This window comes from Chaetodon trifascialis, chromosome 5, assembly GCF_039877785.1.
Source record: "Chaetodon trifascialis isolate fChaTrf1 chromosome 5, fChaTrf1.hap1, whole genome shotgun sequence".
In the NCBI taxonomy this organism is placed as follows: domain Eukaryota; kingdom Metazoa; phylum Chordata; class Actinopteri; order Chaetodontiformes; family Chaetodontidae; genus Chaetodon; species Chaetodon trifascialis.
In genome coordinates this window covers 8,916,531-8,936,556 of record NC_092060.1, presented here as the reverse complement: position 1 = coordinate 8,936,556, position 20,026 = coordinate 8,916,531, and the positions used below count along the sequence as shown (strand labels likewise).

At 41.2% G+C, this 20,026-nt stretch overlaps 1 protein-coding gene across 2 annotated transcripts in view; it reads right to left on the bottom strand.

The window, feature by feature from the left end:
* The window catches only part of il1rapl2 (interleukin 1 receptor accessory protein-like 2), a 390,657-nt gene that overhangs the window by 28,690 nt on the left and 341,941 nt on the right, over positions 1 to 20,026 (bottom strand). For both annotated transcript variants that reach the window (XM_070962120.1, XM_070962121.1), the window contains exons 8-9: positions 8,842 to 8,974; positions 332 to 477 (exon numbers count right to left, since the gene is read on the bottom strand). In XM_070962120.1, coding sequence (XP_070818221.1) covers positions 332 to 477; positions 8,842 to 8,974 — 279 coding nt within the window. The remainder of the gene's footprint in view (positions 1 to 331; positions 478 to 8,841; positions 8,975 to 20,026) is intronic.

Below are 20,026 nucleotides of genomic sequence, written 5' to 3'. Positions count from 1 at the left end.
ACAGAGAGCAGCTATGGGGTGCCACAGGGCTCTATTCTTTTCACCCAGGTCAAACATAAATGTATTTTTAGGTGATGATGATGTTGTTCAAGATGACGCTTTCAACAAAAATTGAACCTTTCTGCTGGTTTTGCAAGGAGCAATTTACCTGCAAGATGTTTATGATTATTACATTTTATCTGTCACTCGGCCAGGTTTACGGTTCAGGAAAAGCAACAGCTATGACATGATAATATGGTGGCAGTTTTTTCTACATTTGAGGCACCTCTTTGATTCCATCTATTTATCTATCTATAGGGAGGGAAGGAAAGAGAAGAAGAGTGTAATTTACCTTTCTTTTGCAGTATAGCACTCCCGCTGCGCTTCCCTATGTGGTTCTCCACATAACAGGTGTAGTTAGCCAGGTCTGCCTCCTCCACAGCATCAAACGTTAAGGATAGCTGCACCTCCTTCTCCCCTAAATGCTCCCTTAAAATCCTGGACAAACACACAAAGAGAGAACAATAATCACAGAGAGCAGAGACATCTCTTTCTCTAACTTTATCCCTTTAAAGACGTCTTAAGGAAGAAAAGGAGACCATAAAGATGTATGAAAAACCGAATAGCAGGAGTTTTCTCCTGGATTACTACTCAAAAAAATAACCTACGAGAATGGAAATGAGAGAGGCGAGAAGAGGGAAGGAGAGATGGGAAAACCCTAAATATTTGAGACAGGTGAAGATCCTTATCTACTCCACCAAAAGCTGCAAAAGGAGATGAAGGATAACAGAAGAGAAGAGAAAAAGAAGAGGAGAGCAGAGATGAGGAGTGGAGCAGTGTGGGGTATAGGGAAGATAAAAAAGGAGGACAGAGGGAGCAAGGAGGCATGTGTAGAAAACACTGGCGACAGCTGGAAAGAGCCACTCTCCTTATGGTGAGGTCATACTCCTCTAAAAGCCTGCAAGGAGGAGGAAGAGAGGTGGAGGAGAGGGAGGCTGAAATGATGTTTGGGTCATGGTGTGCCCCTTTAACCCTGATTTGAGGTCAGATTCAGCCGTAACTACTGATACCTGAGAACAGACTAACTGTGCTGACGCTGCAAGTTCAGAGCAGTCAGCACAGATGGCTCAGCACCGTCACAGGGTGGATGGTTTCTCCCGTTCTGTTAAATGCTTCTGATAGTGAAAAGCAAAGCAATCATTTCATTTAATGTATTCAAATTCATTTCTTTTTGTAATAGTTTTTAATTTGAATAATTTGAATGATTTCTTGGGCTGCACGGTGGCGCAGCAAGAAGGTTGCAGGTTCGATACCCGGGTCGGGCCTTTCTGTGTGAAGTTTGCATGTTCTTCCCGTGCATGCGTGGGTTCTCTCCGGGCACTCCGGCTTCCTCCCACAGACCAAAAACATGCTCATTAGGCTGATTGGTGACTCTAAATTGCCCCTAGGTGTGAGTGTGAGTGTGAATGGTGTGTGTATGTGCACTGCGATCGGCTGGCGACCAGTCCAGCGTGTACCCCGCCTCTCGCCCGTTGACAGTTGAGATAGGCTCCGGCCCCCCCGGGACCCGGGAAGGGATAAGCGGCATAGAAAATGGATGGATGGCTGAATGATTTCTTACCTTAATTTGCAATTGTATTTAATACATGTTAATTCGCATATTGTATTATCTAAGTTTCTATTCATATTCATTGTTGTGACTCAAATTAATATTTCATCTGGTTTTGAATAATACCAACACAATTTTGTTGTCTCCTTTTTGTTCCCGCTGTTGTTACAGTTAGTGAAAGTCAGCCTGAATGTCATGTGGCACATTGTTCATTATCTTTAAGCTGACATTCATTTTGTTGACATAATTGATCACTGCTATGCGAGGCGCTTCAATTCTTTGTTGAGGGAACTTTCAGCTGCTGACCTACGCCTCTCAAACTTTTACTGTCTAGCAGTGTAAGCAGTTTATAACGATTGAGACAATTTGAGGTAACTTTTGATCAGTCTTAGGTAAACAAATGCAGGTTTCTCATTTCTCATTTTTATCTACTTTTTAGCCAGTGACCAGTATTTTACTGGCTACCATTGGTTACCACTGTAATCAACTAGTGAGCCAGGAATGCTCAGGACCACGTTTACCCCAACACCCCTGCCTTTACAAAAATCTATCCAGAGGTTTCAGGGGAAGAAGTGAACTCAGTTTTAGCTTCTAAAACTTCAGTGACGGCAGCTTGAACCAGAGGAAATTGCTTCAGACTGTGATAGGACCAGAGAAAATGAGTGTGAGGAGTATGAAGTAAGACAAATCTGGACAGGCCTTTGGAGTGTCATGTGGGCGATGACACCAATTTGAAATGCTGTGTTTGAATACAGAGGGTCTTGTGTCTGCAGCCAACATTACATTTTTTTGATAAAACTGTAATTACAGAGCAGGGAAGAGCGATTTTCACAACATGGAAGGATGTGGCAGCGGTTAACATATAAGATGAGGCAAAAACAGGGTATTAAAACAAACATGAGCAATAAAGACCATGTAACTTGAAAAGCGTATCTAATATCTATCTAAAAACCTTGCAAAAGGCTTACATTTTCAATTTGAACAGGAAGTGGCTGAATTCAAAGTGAAGGAAAACTCTATGGTTTAACTCACCTTGCTCACACAAATCCATTTTATGCTTTAATGGTACAATGATATGATGGTAAAGCAGCCTGCAGAGAAACCTTCACAGTAAAGGTGCACAGGTGAAGACCAAGCAAAATAAATGTTGGATTCTTTTTGAACTAAGAGATTTACAGGTTATAAAGAAAGTATAAATAAATAAAACAAATGGTAGAAAAGGGCAGAAAAGGCTCAGATGACTGAAAAAAGAAGACAATAAGAGAGGTACAGAGGAAGCATTCCTGCTCTCCACCAACTGAGTTCAGCCTGGCTCAGGTTAGCAATGGGGTGGTTGGGTTTGAATTTACAGTGAGTGGCCAAACCAAACCTGCAGACAGCAGGATTTTGGAAATAATGAGCATATCCTGCACAGCATCAGTATTACTGTCACAAAACAGACCAGCTGGAACACTGAATTTTGTTCCTCTTTACACAAAGTTCTGGTTTGACTCAGCTTTGACCTACAGTCGATCCAGACTGACCAGATTCTAAAACACACTGGGGTTGAACCACACAGGAGCTAGCACAGTTCAACCATGGCAGGCAGAGGTGAGGCCACAGTTCACTGTGGTGCTCTTGATAATTCACTGTGAAAAAGGACATATCTGTCACTTGAGGCTTTGATCCAAGTGCTTGCATTGAAAGAATTTTGACACACACACTTTTAGCATGGGTAGTCACAATGGGAATTGAACTACTAACCTTCTCAGCATTAATGCTTTTCTCTACCAGTTTTGCAACAGAGGAGAAGTAAAAAAAACAAAAAAACGAACAGTGACATCTGGATACAGTAGAATTATCACAACAGTCATCATTACAGAAAGAATGATGAGATTTAAAACATCAGCGCTTCCTGAAGAAATACACTAAATGACTTCCTCTTGCTCTCCTCGGTGTGTCAGTGGCTTTGAGCGTGTGAATCACTCTGATGTCTACCAGGGCAGAGCATTAGAGGTCACTGTCAAAAGCACTGACTTGCTAAAATCCTCAATTAAAACCACATCACTTCCTCTCTTCTGTTTTCTCACCTTCCCTCCAATACCTCTCCACCCATTTCAGACCTCCTCCCTTTCTCATCTTACCTCCCTCCATCTCTCACTAATCTAATAATAATAATATGATCTACAATGCTGTCTTGATGTCTGCTGTCAAACACACTCCTTCCATCCATCCAGTGTTGAATAATGATTTCTTCTACTTGTCTTTGATTGTTTTTTATATTAAACTTAACACCAGGGTGAGACCAATGTCGTGCTCATGTAAGGTGAATATGATTAAAACCGTAAGGGGGATTTCGCTGCAGGAAAGACTGTCTTTCATAGAACTGGATTTTCTGTGCAGTAAGAAGACATAAATAATTTTGAAATTGGTACAAAGAGAAAACCAAAGAAAACCAAAGAAAATAGAGAAAACAGAGAGGGCTGTGGTAACCCGAATGCACTGTGCCACAGCGCAGCCCAATGCTCCTGGTGAGTGACGTACTGACAATATTCATTTTTAATGCAAAATAAGGTATTTTAAAAAAGCAGTTTTTCTCCTACCTCTATACTTGTTGAGCTGAGCTGCAGGCCACGCCCCTCTGCCTGAGTGCATCAGGCCTGGGTGTGTCTCAGCAGAGAGCAGTAAATTGAGTGCACCTGGAGGTGTTCCCGTAATCAGGAGAGCTTGGGAAGACACAAGCTGCGTTTCCATTACCCCTAGAAATGCGCAAAACCTAAATATCGCAATAAAATACTGGTAATGGAAACACCTATATTTCGAAAATCCTCTCAAATATCGCAAAAACATTTTTACGCTCTCATGAGGTGGTTTTTCAGACGTGTCGATATAAAAGTGTATCGCAAAAGTGTAATGGAAACACTTTTTTCGCATTTACACTCGCTTCCGAGTAGGAACAGCCTCCCGGGGGCATGACGCATCTGGTGCCACAAGAGGTTCAAGAACATCACAAAGCTCGTTGAACGTGGCCCGGGTCATCCGAAAATGTTGTATCCACAGTTCGTCTGTGAATTCCTCATTTACAATCTTCTCCCAGAAATCCCTTATTCGTGGCCGCTGCCACACATAAGGGCTTCGCCTTTGAACAGCTATACGTTGCCTCCGCCTTCTGTTCATAATAAGTACAGCAACAGCCGTAGCGGCTCCTGAGATCAGTGTACCGAGACGCATAACGCTTTCGGCCATCTTCCTCAAAGTGAAGTCTCGTGGGACGGCCGAGAATTTACGAGAATTTCAGTTAGTTCGCAAAACACCGTTCAATGGAAACACCTGCAAGTAGCACTTGAACTTTGTCAAAATTTCAGAAATATCGCTTTTATTTTGCAAACAACTGTAATGGAAATGCAGCTACTCTCACAGAACAGCGAGGAGGACAGTGTGGAAATGTTTGGAGGATCTGGACATTGGAAATAGCTTGTTTCAAAGAAAGAAGAAGGAACCGGTGAGCTTTATGTGCCAGATCTTTGTGTTGTAAACTGTGGACTAGCCATGTGATTGCCATGTGATGTGTGAATGTAATGTAATGTGTTCTTCTGTTGAGGTGTTAAAAATCATGTGGTTAAAATGCAAATCAGAGTGCCATATACTTAACGTCATGTGGAAAAAGGCCAGGTAAGGATGTGTATTGTAAAACAGTTCGAGCGAAAAGTAATTTGTTAAAGGGGATTTTGTGTGTACGGAAGTTTAAAGCCGCCAAATTCTGTAAGGTTGAAATCATTATTTAAAATGTATTTACTTAATTTGAGTGTTGTAAATATGGGTTTTCTATTTTCCAAGATTAAATTCTAAGTTGTAAAAATTACTTACAATTAATTAAATTTAAATTAAGTATTTGATTTTGGGTTAATTGATTATGGTTTCTTGGGCTACATTTTTTTTTCTAAAACTTGTATTTGTGTTTGTATTCAAAGGTTTTTCACCTGTTCAGCCTTGACAATTTTCAAAATTAAAGAAAGAAAAGGAAAAAAAAAAGGATCTTGGTCATTGAGTGAAATCCAGTCAGTCTTCTGAAGCAAGCCGACCTTTCAAGTGGGAGGAAACTTGACAATACTTGACTCTGAAACAACCTTTAGGTGGTTAAATTGCTCCTTGGAAAACTAACTCTGGATATTTTAGATGACTGAAAAAGTGGAGAGAGTAGCAACTAATAATTTACACTGATGCTGATACAAGCTCTGGTTAGAAAAACACTGAAACAGTGAGGCTTTGACAGCAGTTGGATTGGACATCTGATGTGAATTCCAAGCAGGTAATGAAGCCTCTCCACACCACTTCACATATGGGCCAATGCTACCTTCAAGTGAAAATGAAAGAAGCACCGTCCCAAGTGGAAATATTGTAATTACGAATTCATTGCACATGAACCAACCATGAACTATGATAGCTGAGTTGCAAAAATGTTGAGTGGCTGCGCAGCGCTGAAGTCTCGCCAGCCGCTGCAGTAAAACTAATGATACAGCTCATATTGATTATGTTGGTTTTGTATTTGGGCATATCTCGACCAAAAACACTTGAAATCTCAACAGTTTGTAATTATATCTTCCAAAGAGAGACGCAGGTTTTCAGAAGGAGAGCTCTTGAAGGCTAAGTGTGGAGAAAAATTCAGAAACTTCTTCTTTGTGCTCTAGGTGGTATAAATAGTTCTTTCACATCCTGCAGGGTAACAAGAATTGGCAATTACGGGTTTTGGCATTATCACGTAATCAGTATTAGTTCTTCTGCAAACAGACATGGACGCATGCAGTCCAGTGGCCAGTGCTGCTGCAGGATGGGTGGCTAAACGTGGACAGATTAATGTGCATCACAGCAGGAGTCTGTCTGCTGAAATGTGATTGTTGAATTTGGAGTAGCAGTATGATTGGATCAGAGGCGGCCAGAGGACTGGACTGAAAGATGGAGAACTCATCAGGCAAAGGTTAATTTAATACCATGGGGCTTGATTAGTTTCAAGTTTGAATACATACTCGTGCACATTCCTGCTCTCTTTATCTACAACACGATTTTCCCAGCGGTGAACATTTTCAGAAGCCACTGAGTGGCTTAGCCGTCATGGAGACCATCCTTCAATTGCAGAACCTGGGTTCAAGCCCCCGCAGGTCATCAAGTAGTCCTCCTGAAACAAGACCCTGAAGCCCTCCCAGCTCCAGAGCTGCTGTTCTGTAGCTGACCCTGACCTCTGATCTCCCTGTGGAGGAGTCGGCAAGGCAAAAGGATTTGCCTTTAGGGAAGAATAAACATTCACATTATTATTGTTAGGATGAGTTGATGACAAACAATATGATGGCTTTTAGGTAGGAGAGAACATTTTGTCTAAACTCTATTTATAAAATGTTTTCTAATGACAAGGGCTTTGAGTTCTTCCAGGTCAGAGTAAGGGAGTTAGTGTTGAGGGTTAAAATCGCAAGTAAACGAAATTGAACTTGTGTCTTTTCCAGGTTATGCTGTATCAGAAGTGCTTGTAGAGTGGTACTGCCTCGAAAGTCGGCAGGTTGAACAATAGCATGGAAAGGGAAAAAGCAGTGAACTCTAAGTGTAGTCCTGGTAGATGGTGCATCAGTCCATGCAACACTCTTTAAAAACGGCCATTGGCAGGGTGCAACAGGTGCATTTAAGGGAAAACAAAGAGGCTTTTCTCTGCCGTACCACGTTGTCACTGTGTTCGTTTAAAGGCAATAAAGCGCAGGCTGTGCTTGACAGGAGGGTGAGGAGCTGAAGAGGCTGTTTATGATAATTTATGGTGATAATGATGATTTAATCATTTTATTTACTGGTACACTGATTTAATTCTTAAAACCTTGTTCATTTACAAGGCCCAAGAGGCTAGTATCTCATACCCTGTAATTACTTGTTTCCTCAAATTATTAACTCAATTAATGCACTCAGATCCAGTTGCTGAGAAAGGTGTAGTGATGCAGTGAAACTAATGCTGGGCTCTGTGCTGCTGTTGCTGCATTAAAGGTAAACGACTTGGGCAGTGTCACTAAAAATATGTCCAACAGGGCAACAGCTATTAGTGGTGAAGCTGAAAACAAACCTCCAGGTAAGCCAGTTTTATTTGAAAGAGAAAACCAAAGCCAGCCATCAAACTACAACCCAAAGTGTTTGCTGAAAAGCTTACTGCCTCACTTCCTGGTTGAACTTTGGCCCTCTGTACCTTCCTGCAGTCGTGCACACTCATCTTTCCTGTGTAAAGATGGATTATTAGATTACGGGTGTGCTCACGTTTAGTTTCAACAAAAGAGCTGTGAAAATAAAACCCAGGTTGTAATAAACCCTCATTTTCCTTTGATGTACATGTACAGTAGGGGGTGTACTGTACACCCATGTGAGAGTGTAAATGAAATATTAAATTTGGGGATTCTGCAGCACTGCAGCACACTAGCATTAACAGCTGGAGCTTTAATGTCAGCCTAGATTCGTGTGCTCTTATCCTGCATACCTCATCTCATCTCTACCTCCTTCACAGAGCACCCACACAGCCCCACAGAGACAAAGTTCTCCCAGCAACGACTACCACCAAGCAGTGATTCTGCACGTTGGTTTAACATTGCTGTTGAACTAAATTCTTCTCTGTGCATGTGCCAGTACAGCCTGCTTCTACTTCCTCTGATGTATTAGTGAACTTTTATTTCTCACTGATACATTTTAAAAGTGATATCCCAAGCACTACAGTCTGCGTGTCCATGTACAGTGTGTGAAAGTGTGTATTCTGATGGTTTCCATGGTTATCTGGCAGGTTGCTCTGATGATATTTGACGCCCCGCAGACCATAAGGCTTTTCCCAACAGAGCCCAATGTAATTGGTCCCAATAGGGGAGAAAATGAATTCAATTTAACTTTATTATTAGCATTCATAATTCTTCAAGAAAGTTGAGAGGAAATCTGTCAGAGAACCCTCAATGAGTCATAAATCATAAGAGAGCAAATTAGACACTGACAGTGTGAGGAGTGCAGCTGTCTTCTCAGAAATTAATTAACAATAAAAACCTGTAAACTTGAGAGACTATAATTGATACTGTTGCAGTGTCTTGCAGGAGTGGTTAAAAGGCAACTCAACCAAAACAATATGATGTTCAATAATGTTACTCAACTCACTTGAAATTTCCTGCACATCGACTGTGGTTTCCGTATTTTGTCTCCCTCCTCCAGGAAATGCTCAGGGGTGCACACATGACTAGAAGTGGATTAACAGTCTGTGCTAGTGGTGCACTTACCTGACTTCACTTTCTTTAATGTGTCCCGCTAGCTCTTCGACAAACTTTTCTCCTTTCATCCAGTAGATAATGGGCCTCCTGTTTTCTCCACTGTAGCCAAAAAACGCCTTGCAGTCCAGACTGAGAGGCATACCTGCGACACAATACACAGCGCTGTTACAATAGAGACAAATGGTAAGCTGAAAGACAGCTAAATTATTCGCAGTGCTCTGTAGCCCAGGCTGAGGGAAATATGCACAATGTACACTGCCATACATCCTGAAATATCCTGAGCAAAGAATAGAAGGATAATGGCGGAAGCTGGAGCTTTGTGGTAAAATTAAGTTCTTGTTGTTGTTCAGAGGCTTGACAGTGGGAAGCCTGCTGCACCTGCCCCCCCCCCCCCTTGCAGGAACCAGCACAGAGAGCTTCTGTATAGCAGGTGTGCAGCAGGGTACCTGCTTGGAGCCCCGTAAATTGGGGAACTGGAATACTTAAAGCTCAACAAACAATCCTAGTGGCAATGAGGCCAGCGAGAAAGAGGTGTTATCTGAGTCCAACCCTTCATTTTATTGTACAAGAATCATATCATTTAATTGACTGCAACAGTGAGGCAGAAATAAATGTTAAAGGTCACACGTCACAAAATAAAAAATACTATCCTCCATGACACAAGCAGACAGTTTCTTTTTCAGACCTCCACTGCTCAGCAAATAAAACCAAAACTACACTGTATGCATGGTTAACAGCAACACTGGAAAATAACAACATTATGTTATGTGGGTGAACGGACCCTTGTATAATAGAGATGTAGAATGAAGTGTTTAAAATAGACAGTGGTTACACTGGGTTTTTAGGGTTTACTCTACTGGGCACCAAATAAATTAGTGATGTCACTGTGGTTTTTCTTCTATTCACTGTCAAAGCCAAACACCTTCACTTGTTCTTGTGTGGCCAGAAGTGCCACAGGCTACACATTTCAGAGAGCAGTTGCAGTAACAATGTGAGTCAGCGTTGAATTAACCTTTAAAGCTACACCTAAAGAAGAGAAGTGGGAGGAAATATGCTGTGTAACAAATTCAACTCTGATACGAGACAAGATCTGGGACAATTACGCTAACATTGATTGCTTTCGATACCTGCACATAGCAGATGTAGTATGATTAAGCTTAGGAAGATATCACTCTTAACCCTGTAAGACCTACTGTTGCAGAATTACAACAATTTTTGTTATCCCCCCAAAAAGACTTTTTTTTTTGGTTCAACCACATTAACATACTCATTTGGTCCTATTGTTCAGTCTCAGAATGCTATTGGGTCATACATTTGTAAATAAGGCCTGCCCTCAGGTCAAGAAGTCACACAACCTCCAGATTTTCCAGAAAGCATAATCCCCTAAATTTACTGGATTGGATTTATCTGATTGAAGTAAGTAAAATGCTTTAAATACTTTTTTTGTGTTTATTACAGTGTCTAGAACATGTCCATATGTAGTCATTGTGGAAAATGTGCCTTACATTTTATTTAGAGCTTGTTTTGTAATTGGGTGAATGTGGTAGTCAAAACAACCCTGTTTTGAGAGGAATATCTTGAGAGGAACAATTTAAATTTTCCCAATATAACTTAAACTACACATGATTTACACATTCTAGCCTTATATTAGATTATATGTTATTGTATTAGAAGCTAATGTGCAAAGATATATTGCCATAAAAAAAGGCTGACATTAATTACACAGAAGTCTGGTCTAATGCAGGAAAGTCACAGGCCTCCCCACACCCTGACTGTCTGGCTCGCTTTATCAAGGTCACACTGCCTTCTTCATTAGAACTGAATGTCCGCACAGGATGCAAGAGGTAAGGTGTGGAGTCCTTTAACTGGGATGTCATTTCTAGGCTGTAACTATTGGCTATAGGCTTTTTTATAGGCCATTTGCACCCATATTGGAAGAGGTAAATGCAACAGTTTCTGCTGAAAGAAAGAACAGACAACACACACGCACACACACACACTTAAGCACACAGTATCCACACTTTCACACACTCTCGCACAGCCTCCTGTAAGACCTTGAAACCAGCACTCTGTGATTACAGCTATCAGTGGTGATGATGGAGTATTAATGAGCATTCTAATGAGCGCCACCTCGTTAGGCAGTCAATTAGCAGATAATTATGATAGACCTCAGTATTATCACAATGATAGCTCTATCAGCACAGTCTAGAACCAACACTGAATGCTAACGTTGTGTGTCTATCTGTGTGTTTTGTTGTCAGGCAAGCACTTGAACTGAATGTTAACACTAATATTTACATTTTAGACATTGACTGTAGCTGGTACTTTTATGCAGAGTGAGTAGGAATATGCAGGTGGTCCAGTGCAGCTTTTGTTCTTGTCCTTGCGCAAGTTAATCCCTGAAATGACTATTTTCAAAAGGACTTCAAAGTGTTCAGAACAGCAAAGGTACAAAAAAAAACAACTTTCACAAACTGGTTATAGGTTGAATAAACATGTGGTTTTATCAATTGGTCATGGCAAAATATAACTGTTTTCATATGGAAATGTGTGATGATTGCTTTATGTTTGATTTCGTTGCATCACTTATTCTGATTGAGGGAAAAAAAGGAAGAAGACGTGTTTGTCTGTCTCCCAAAATGATAATTTCTAACAAGCCAAGAGATGAAGTGGTCCGCAAAGCTTCATGCATCTCATATGTGTGTGCTGGTGGGCTCTCATGGTGAGTTAACTTGCCTTTGTGCTGAGGCAGGCAGCATCCTGTACCACACACACACACACACACACACACACACACACACACACACACACACACACACACACACACACACACACACACACACACAAGCACAAAACAGAACTGGAAAAAATTAAAAAAAATCTGGATTAGAGTGAAATTAGTTTAGCTTGACTTCGTGTGTGTGTCTGTGTGTGTGTGTGTGTGTGTGTGTGTGTGTGTGTGTGTGTGTGTGTGTGTGTGTGTGTGTGTGTGTGTGTGTGTTTTTGTGGTGTGTGTGCTCCACAGTAATTGATTAGCGCCCTGAGGGTGTGTTTGTGTTCTCAGCATGTTATGGTGATTAAAATCATCAACTTTGTTTGCAGTTGTGTGGCACGAGGGTGTGTGTAGGCTGTGCTTGGTGTGGGTGACTGTGTGTGTGTGTGTGTGTGTGTGTGTGTGTGTGTGTGTGTGTGTGTGTGTCTGTGTGTGTGTGTGTGTGTGTGTGTGTGTGTGTGTGTGTGCATGTCAGTCTCTTCAATCAGAACCACCAGCCTCATTCAGCCGAGTTGAGTCATGATTTCTATTTGTGCTCAAGCAGCAGGGTGTTTAAAAGAAATGTAAAAAACAGTTGGTGCTGTGCTGCTGTCATTAGTGTCAAAAAAGACTTTGTAAAAAATGATTGATGGGAACTTTTTCAACTGTAATTTCACACCTCGACATTGTTTCCTTTGGTGAGAAGCGTACTGGAAGAAGTCACTGTACCAGTCACATGACTCATGAGTCAAAACCCATCTGATTGCAGACTTTGTAAAGTTCAGGCCGGCAGACCTGTCTGTGCTCTGTAATGTGGCTTCTCTGACATCCATGACACACAGGTGCACATAAAGAAGCAGCTGAACGTGAGAATCAGTCCAGGCTGTGGTCTGGCCTTGGTTCATTTTTTAATGCTGCGATGCAAGCAAGAGGAACTGCTGGTTACCAGACATCAACATCTGTTTCCTTCTGCCTGTAAAGCCTTCTGTTCAAGGCCATTTCCTGTCATTGGTTCAGACCACATTCTCACGGCTGAAAATCTCGCTACATGTTTTCTAGATTTCATTTGTTCTCACCAGCCAAAGGACACGTCCTCCACAGATCACACAAAACACTGGACAAGACTGGTGCGAAGCTGCTTCTATTTGGTTTCTTTGCTTTCTATTGTTGGTTTCTTTGTAAATAAAAGAGCTTGGTCTGTACCAGCTCTATATGAAAGTGTCCTGAGACAACTTCTGTTGTGATTTGGCGCTATACAAATAAAATTGAATTGAATTGAATATTTAAAGCACTGCCTCGACTCTGATGTTTTAAGCTCCGATTCAGCTTTATTAAAACATTGTTGATTTAAATTAGTCTTCCTCACATCCAGATGAGCAGAAACAAAATAACAAAGGAGGCAGTACAAGATACAAGTGTTATAACCAAAAAGCTTACAAGAAGCATGAACACTGGCCTCTAATGAATCTATTAACAGGTGTTAAAGCTGCACTAAATCTTACATTCCTTATGAATAACAATGGATTCAATTACTATAATCCAGTCATGTGAAAGTTGGCGCTGAGAGTGAATGCAGTTTCCCTCAGCGCTACAGAGTTTTAATGTCTTTCAGCTCATTATTTTGGTTTTATGGGCCAAACTTTACTGTTTTGGTTCGGTCTCACTGCTCTCATTAATGTCATATCCAGGCACAGCAATTTTGCAGAGCTCTGATTAAGCGACTTAATGGTTCCTGCTCAACACCGAACGGCAGACAAAGTTAGCAACTGGCTGGTGAACAAAAATCAAAACCTGTCACTTCCAACAGGATCTCAGTTTAATAGTTACTGGGACCAAAAAAGACAGAAATGACTGTGGCTATTTAAACAAAAAGCGGGATTGAATTTGTGCCCATTTTGGTGCTATTTTCTGAAGATTTGTGATAAAGTTCAAAAGGCATCTATAAAATTGTTATTATTGTTACTAAACTACAATAAATTCAGAGACAGAGAAACTAATCTTAAGTGTTTTATCGCTTTAGATACTCTGAGAGACACTGAACGAAAGCAAGAAAGGATTTGTTCAAAAATCGCTGTTCAAAATAACATCTCACCTCATTTCCTGTCACTTTCACATCATGAGTTTTGTGAAATGAACAGTCAGAATGTGAAGCCATAAATCTCACACAACAACAATGCGCTGATGCAAACTTGATATGATTTCCATCAATTCACACGACGGCAAGATTCCAAATTCCTGGAGAAACTGATCTGTGGAGTTTCACATGTATGAAGAGCGAGATAAAGGCACAGAGAAAAGCGGGGAAAGGAGTCTGTCTTCTTTCCTTCTTCCTCTAACTATTGTAGCTACTTTTCACATCATTAGTCCATTTCACTCGTCACTCTTTGTGTTTCCCTGTTCTCTCCTTGCTGTTCTCTTCCTCTCTGACAGAGGTCCTCTGTCTCTCTCTGTTTCCCTTCCTATTTTTCCATCTGTGTCTGGATTTCTTTGTCTCTTTCCTATTATTCCCCCGTGCCTCCTCAGTCTCTCCTCTCTCTTCTCTCTTGCCCCTATCAGTCTCTCTTTGTTCTTTTTGGTCTGTTTATCTCTCCCTCGCTCTTATCTCTCTTTGTGTAGGAACCTCTTACCTGTGCTGCGATACAGAAACCCCTCTCATGCTGTGAGATGTAGTATGTGTTTGATGGGATGCCATTAAAGTCTTGTCCCCCTGAAACATGCATACTAAACATAAATACACTCTGATAAGTGTCACAAAGCAGGTACCAGGTAAAATAATCTAATAACTTTTAACAATACATTTTTCTTTTGGGAGCAACGAACCAAACACGATGCGTATGTGTAAAGGAAATAAGAAAGGAGTAGATACAGTCAGGTGAAGGATTGCACGAGAGAAGTAGGACAACCCTTAATGAGGGAAATGAATCACTGAACACTGGCTACACACACACACACACACACACACACACACACACTGAGAGAATCCGATATTTGACTTGACAAGTACGTATGACAAGAAAGGACCTAAGTTAATAGACTTGGAATTATAGACTTTGACTCTTTGACATATTCTTATATTTCGGTCATCTGTGATTCAGCCCCTTCATTAAACCATGGCCTACTTATCACCAAGATTAACATTAAATAAAGCTTATTGAATTGAATCGTCCCTTTTCCCTGGAAATCCAATGCTGTCAGGGGAGCAGTGGAGCCAGTGAGCTCCAGTATAGAAATGTGTGAGATTTAATTAGCTCGATGGATCAAACTGAAGATTTTCACACATTGATTCCAGTAGTTAAAACACCACAGACAGATAGAAGATACAGGTCTTTGACTGGCAATGGACAGCTGCAAGAGGCTAAAGAAGGCCAAAGAAGACAATAAGGTACAATTATATAAAATAAGGCCGATAGAATAAGGTCCTGACTGAGGCCCTCTGACTGAAACAATGCCCTAACATGGAGAATTAGGGGCAAATTTATTCTAAAGTTCCGCAAAATGGACCAGATGACAGCCTACTACTGAGTACTGTTACCATGGGGTTTAACGTTACTTAACACCATACTCATCACATGAGAGTTAGGCAGCTGACTTAAAGAAAGCTGACTGCTGTGGAGAGATTGTTCTGCCTCTCCGTCCACCTTCTGTGCGCTGCTCCTTTCATGCCCATCTGTGGATGCAGCAAAGAACCTAGCCACTTCTGACAGCTAGCCGCAGCCCGTCAAGACTTGCATAAGCACATTGTTTAATTATGGCAGCAGCATGCTCCAGTGACATGGACTTAACCAATGCGCTGATCCTTTCCACTCAAATCTTACTTCTGTGCTGCAGAATTACAAACATTCTGCAAGAACTGCACAAGGCTGGAAAAACACTAGTGGTCCTAATAAGTCCAGACAGCTCCCCAAGAGCCAGAGTGTACACTTAAATTCAGGGGCACCAATTATGAAATTGCTTAAAACTCTTGTCATATACCAGTAATTCTCAACTGAGAGGCATAGACCTTCAGGTGTTCACTCAACAGGGACAATCCAAAATACACAGAGCTAAAAGCTCTCTTCATTTCAGGGAACAGTTGACCACAGAAATCACAGAGTGAAATCAAATATCTCTGTTACAAAGCCTGTGAATATTCTCATTCATCCAGGTCATTGTAAGCTTTCTTGTCCCATTCTTGTCATTGGGAGGCTCCTTGAGGAGGACTTCTACTCACAATTTGAAGCTCTAAATGACACGCAATGCTGGATTATCCTCCCCCCACTCCGACTCCACCCTCTCACACACATATATATCTACACACACACAGGAACATTTCTGTACACACCTGACACCTGGATTACACCTCTGGCCCTCCAGTGAGCATCTCTGGACATATCTGGACTACACTGACACTTCATACCGGTCCCTCATCACCTCTGTGCCTCCTATTTACACTTTACTTTACTTTCATGTACATTTTATTGGACTATATCTTATTGTTTTTACATTTCTCTTGCATGTGCACATAACATAATACACCGCTGATGCTTTATACCTGTCCATCACCACCATTGTGCCTTCTACTGGTCCTATGTACAATCGCAACTGAATTTATGGGCTGTATCTTCACTTAATTGTTCACCTTGGTTATATTGGTTTAGATATGGGCATGTAAACACAACATTTCTATATTATTGTAGTAGTACTTTCAGCCCACGAGGAACCACATTTTGTTCAGCTGTGTGCTGTGTATATGGATGAATGACAATAAACAAAGTTGAAACTTGAGATAATATGTCAATACCGAACAGAGGGAGAGTTCATTGGCCTTACCTGCCAGAGGGGGGCAGTATAATCAGGAAAGCTACACTGAACGCAGCCCTGAGGAAGTGTGTGTACCACAGTAATAAGCATACTTGAGAAAATCCAGGCTCAGACACCCATCATCAGTATGAGCATGGAGTTCTGAAGTCAGAAAACTGCTGGTTCTGAACGCTTTTTTCTGAGTATGAAGTGCCATCTGAGCAACATTTCAATTTAAAGTGACTGCATGGCTGCGTCTGATAATAATTAGATATCGTTATTATATACACAATTAAGACTCTGTGGCTCACTCCATACTGAGCAGTAAATTGATATTTTTGACATGAATGAGTCATCACAATTTAGCATAATTTTGCACAGCATTGTATTGCATTGTGGGATTGTTAGCAGATACTAATAAACATGCTGTTGACACTGCTTGTTTGTTCCACGGAAACCTCCCTCCATCCTCCTCGCTTGTGAATGACTGAGCCTTTTGTGGATGCCCGTTTCATACCCAATCATGATACTATCACCAGTTACCAATGAACCTGTTTACCAACAGGTTAACAGGTGTTTTTGGGATGTGGTCAAACTGTCGGCCAACATTATCTATGCAGAAACTCAGTGGAAACTTTACTTCCAGAACAATGGATGCCTGAGATAACTCCCCCATATTATCATTGCACTCTGGTAATAGGCTAAATATAACTTTATGTGTTAATATCACATTTATAACAATTCAACAAGGTGATTTTTTTTAATTCTACAATGATACATTCACTAGTATGAGTGCTATCCTTATTATTATCAGACTGGAAGCGGTTCTACGCTTATCCTGACCCTGCAAAAATGACTGAAAGCAGTACAAATGTAAATCTACCAAAAGTATATTTCATTAGAGACTGAAATCACACACACACACACACACACACACACACACACACACACACACACACACACACACACACACACACACGCACTTAAGTAAAGGGGAAAGTCATCTAAAACTGAAAAATAGACTGTCCATCTGCTTTTCTCTCCATGTTTCTGTCTCTCTCTCTCTCACACACACACACACACACACACACACACACACACACACACACACACACACACACACACACACACATCTCATATCTAATACATCTCTGTCCATCTGCTCATTTAAAAGCACACACAGTGTAAGACCTTTAGGTGGTTTGAACTCTGTGTGTGTGCGTGTGTGTGCGTGTGTGTGTGTGTGTGTGTGAGGACCAGGTATGGGGTGTATGGGGGTTGTCTAGGTAACAGCTGAGTTTTGGGTCTTGGGCTCCGAGGGAGCGCAGCTGCACATGGCAACACAGATGGTGCCTCACACACGAGCATGCGTATACACAAACACAGACACACACACACTCACGCAGACGCACACATACATCCACGTGTCAGTACATGGACAGCTCAGCTGTAACCTGGGAGGCTGTTCATGCTTTCATTTCGTCTATTTACAGACATCCTGCCTCTAAGAAATTATTCCTTTTTAATTTCGAATGCTTCCTATTTTTAGTGTATCTGTGCATGCGGCAGCGACGCTCCTCCAAAATCCCATCCTTTGTGCCAACTTCAGTTTCCAGGCTTTCAATACTAATCCTTGCATTTCTGAAATTATTTGTTTTCTATCTTTGTTGCCAAGTGGTCATTGCTGTGCTGCTGTCGTGCTGCATGTCGCTGTAAATCACTGTCAATCATACCGTGCCTAGTGCTGTGACGTCACTTTCATTTGTTTGGAAATTGTACAAAATGTATCACCGCCTGTGTATCAAAGTACTTATCCAGCAAAACGCTCTGTGCCCTGCATGTTAACAGATTAACTGTATTTGCTTTTGTGCTGAGAGTTAGATTAGAAGATGGATGCTCCTTTCATGTATGTGTATGTAATGCAATTATATGTAACGTATGGAGCTCGTGCCAGGCGTCGATTAGTTTAACCTCACAAAAAGAATGCCAGTGGTGATAAACCACCCAGAACAAAGCCAAAGGCATGTTTATATGCATGAAAACTCTGAATCTGTGTGTCCCTCAACATGAAGATGTTTATCTCTCAGTGCTGGTGAGAGGAAGGATGTTTCCACTTTGACTTTGAAATACTTTTTAAAAATTCATAGTGTAGAAATCTTGTAATTATCTGGCAACAAACTGCTGCTGTGTTCAGACTTTGCAATCACATTTTGAAGGAAGAGAAACCGAGACTCCATGTTTGGACTCTACTCCAAACATGGTTTAGAATACAGTCCTTCTCTACTTGGTTATCATTATGAAGTATCATCAGCAGATTGTGTGTGTGTGCAGAGAAACCCAGACGGGGCAGAAACCAGAAACAACTGACAAGCACACGTCAGTAACCCTTTGATGGTGTCTGTTCACAGGTCAGCTCTGATGGGATTTGAGCCACTTTATTTCCCTTTCCACACTAAAATACTCATGTACGCACACGCACACGCACACACACACACACACACACACACACACACACACGGTTACACCCCGTCACATATGGCAGCTGTCCAATTGAAAGCACAATCTGTTTCATTTCAAATTATTGGCAACTGCGACAAAAAAAGGAAATTATTCTAAAAGTTCAAAAGTTAAAGAAACTGCAGATTTAAATCGTATTGTTTCATAATAACATATTTAACATGTTTACAGTGATATGAAATCCTCAGACAGCCCTGCGCACATTCTCAATATAATTTGACATTACCTTCCCACTGGAGAGACTGAATATTATTCGATAAATATGAGATGGAGAATCACTTCTGGAAATGCTAAGGCTCAATTTCCTGTCTAACAGGAAATGAAGCTGCCACAAAGTTGGAAAGAGACATATTTGATTATTCTGAATAAACTAAATATTTTTCATTCTCTTCCTCTTTTCTGTATCTCCATATCTCTCCTCTTACCCTTCACCCCCCCTCCTCTTCTTTATTCATCCCCACAGATACACACACAGGTACCATACACACACATGCAACCATACCACCCGAGGTGATTCCCACAGAATTAATAACCCAAGAAAGTAATAAAAGGAAACCCCGCCCCCCCCCCCCCCATCCATATTTGGTCACTTCCTGACAGCTCTAATTAACCAAGTCCTTTATGCTTCTATACCTGACATTTGATTGGCTGGGGGGCTGGCCTCGTTAAGAACAGTTTTAAATTAACAGATTAAATTAGATTGGAGATTACTGCAGATATGCTTGACAAGGTTAATTAAATGACCATTCATGAGGGGCTTGTTTTAAATCCAGCATCACTGACAGATTCAGAGCTGATATAGTTTATCACACTGGAGTTTCTGTCTGCTCCCAGTTTTCCTCGAACATAAGGAAGTCATTAGCATGTTAATCCTAACATGTTACCTTGATTACCATAAACGTATGAGACTATCTCTGAGAGGTCATTAACCTCTGCTGGAGTCAACGCTGCATTTCAAACAATCTTCCACTTGATCAGACTTGACAGAGAATCTCCTATGTACAGGGCTTTAGCTTCAGAATGCATACTGGCTGTCATCAAAGCTATCACGGCTTCTGATTCTTCTTTCTGCACCACAGAACAGAATGATAACAGAAAGGTGAAGAACGCGTATGCTGTTGTGCCCTGCACCAAACATATAGGCTT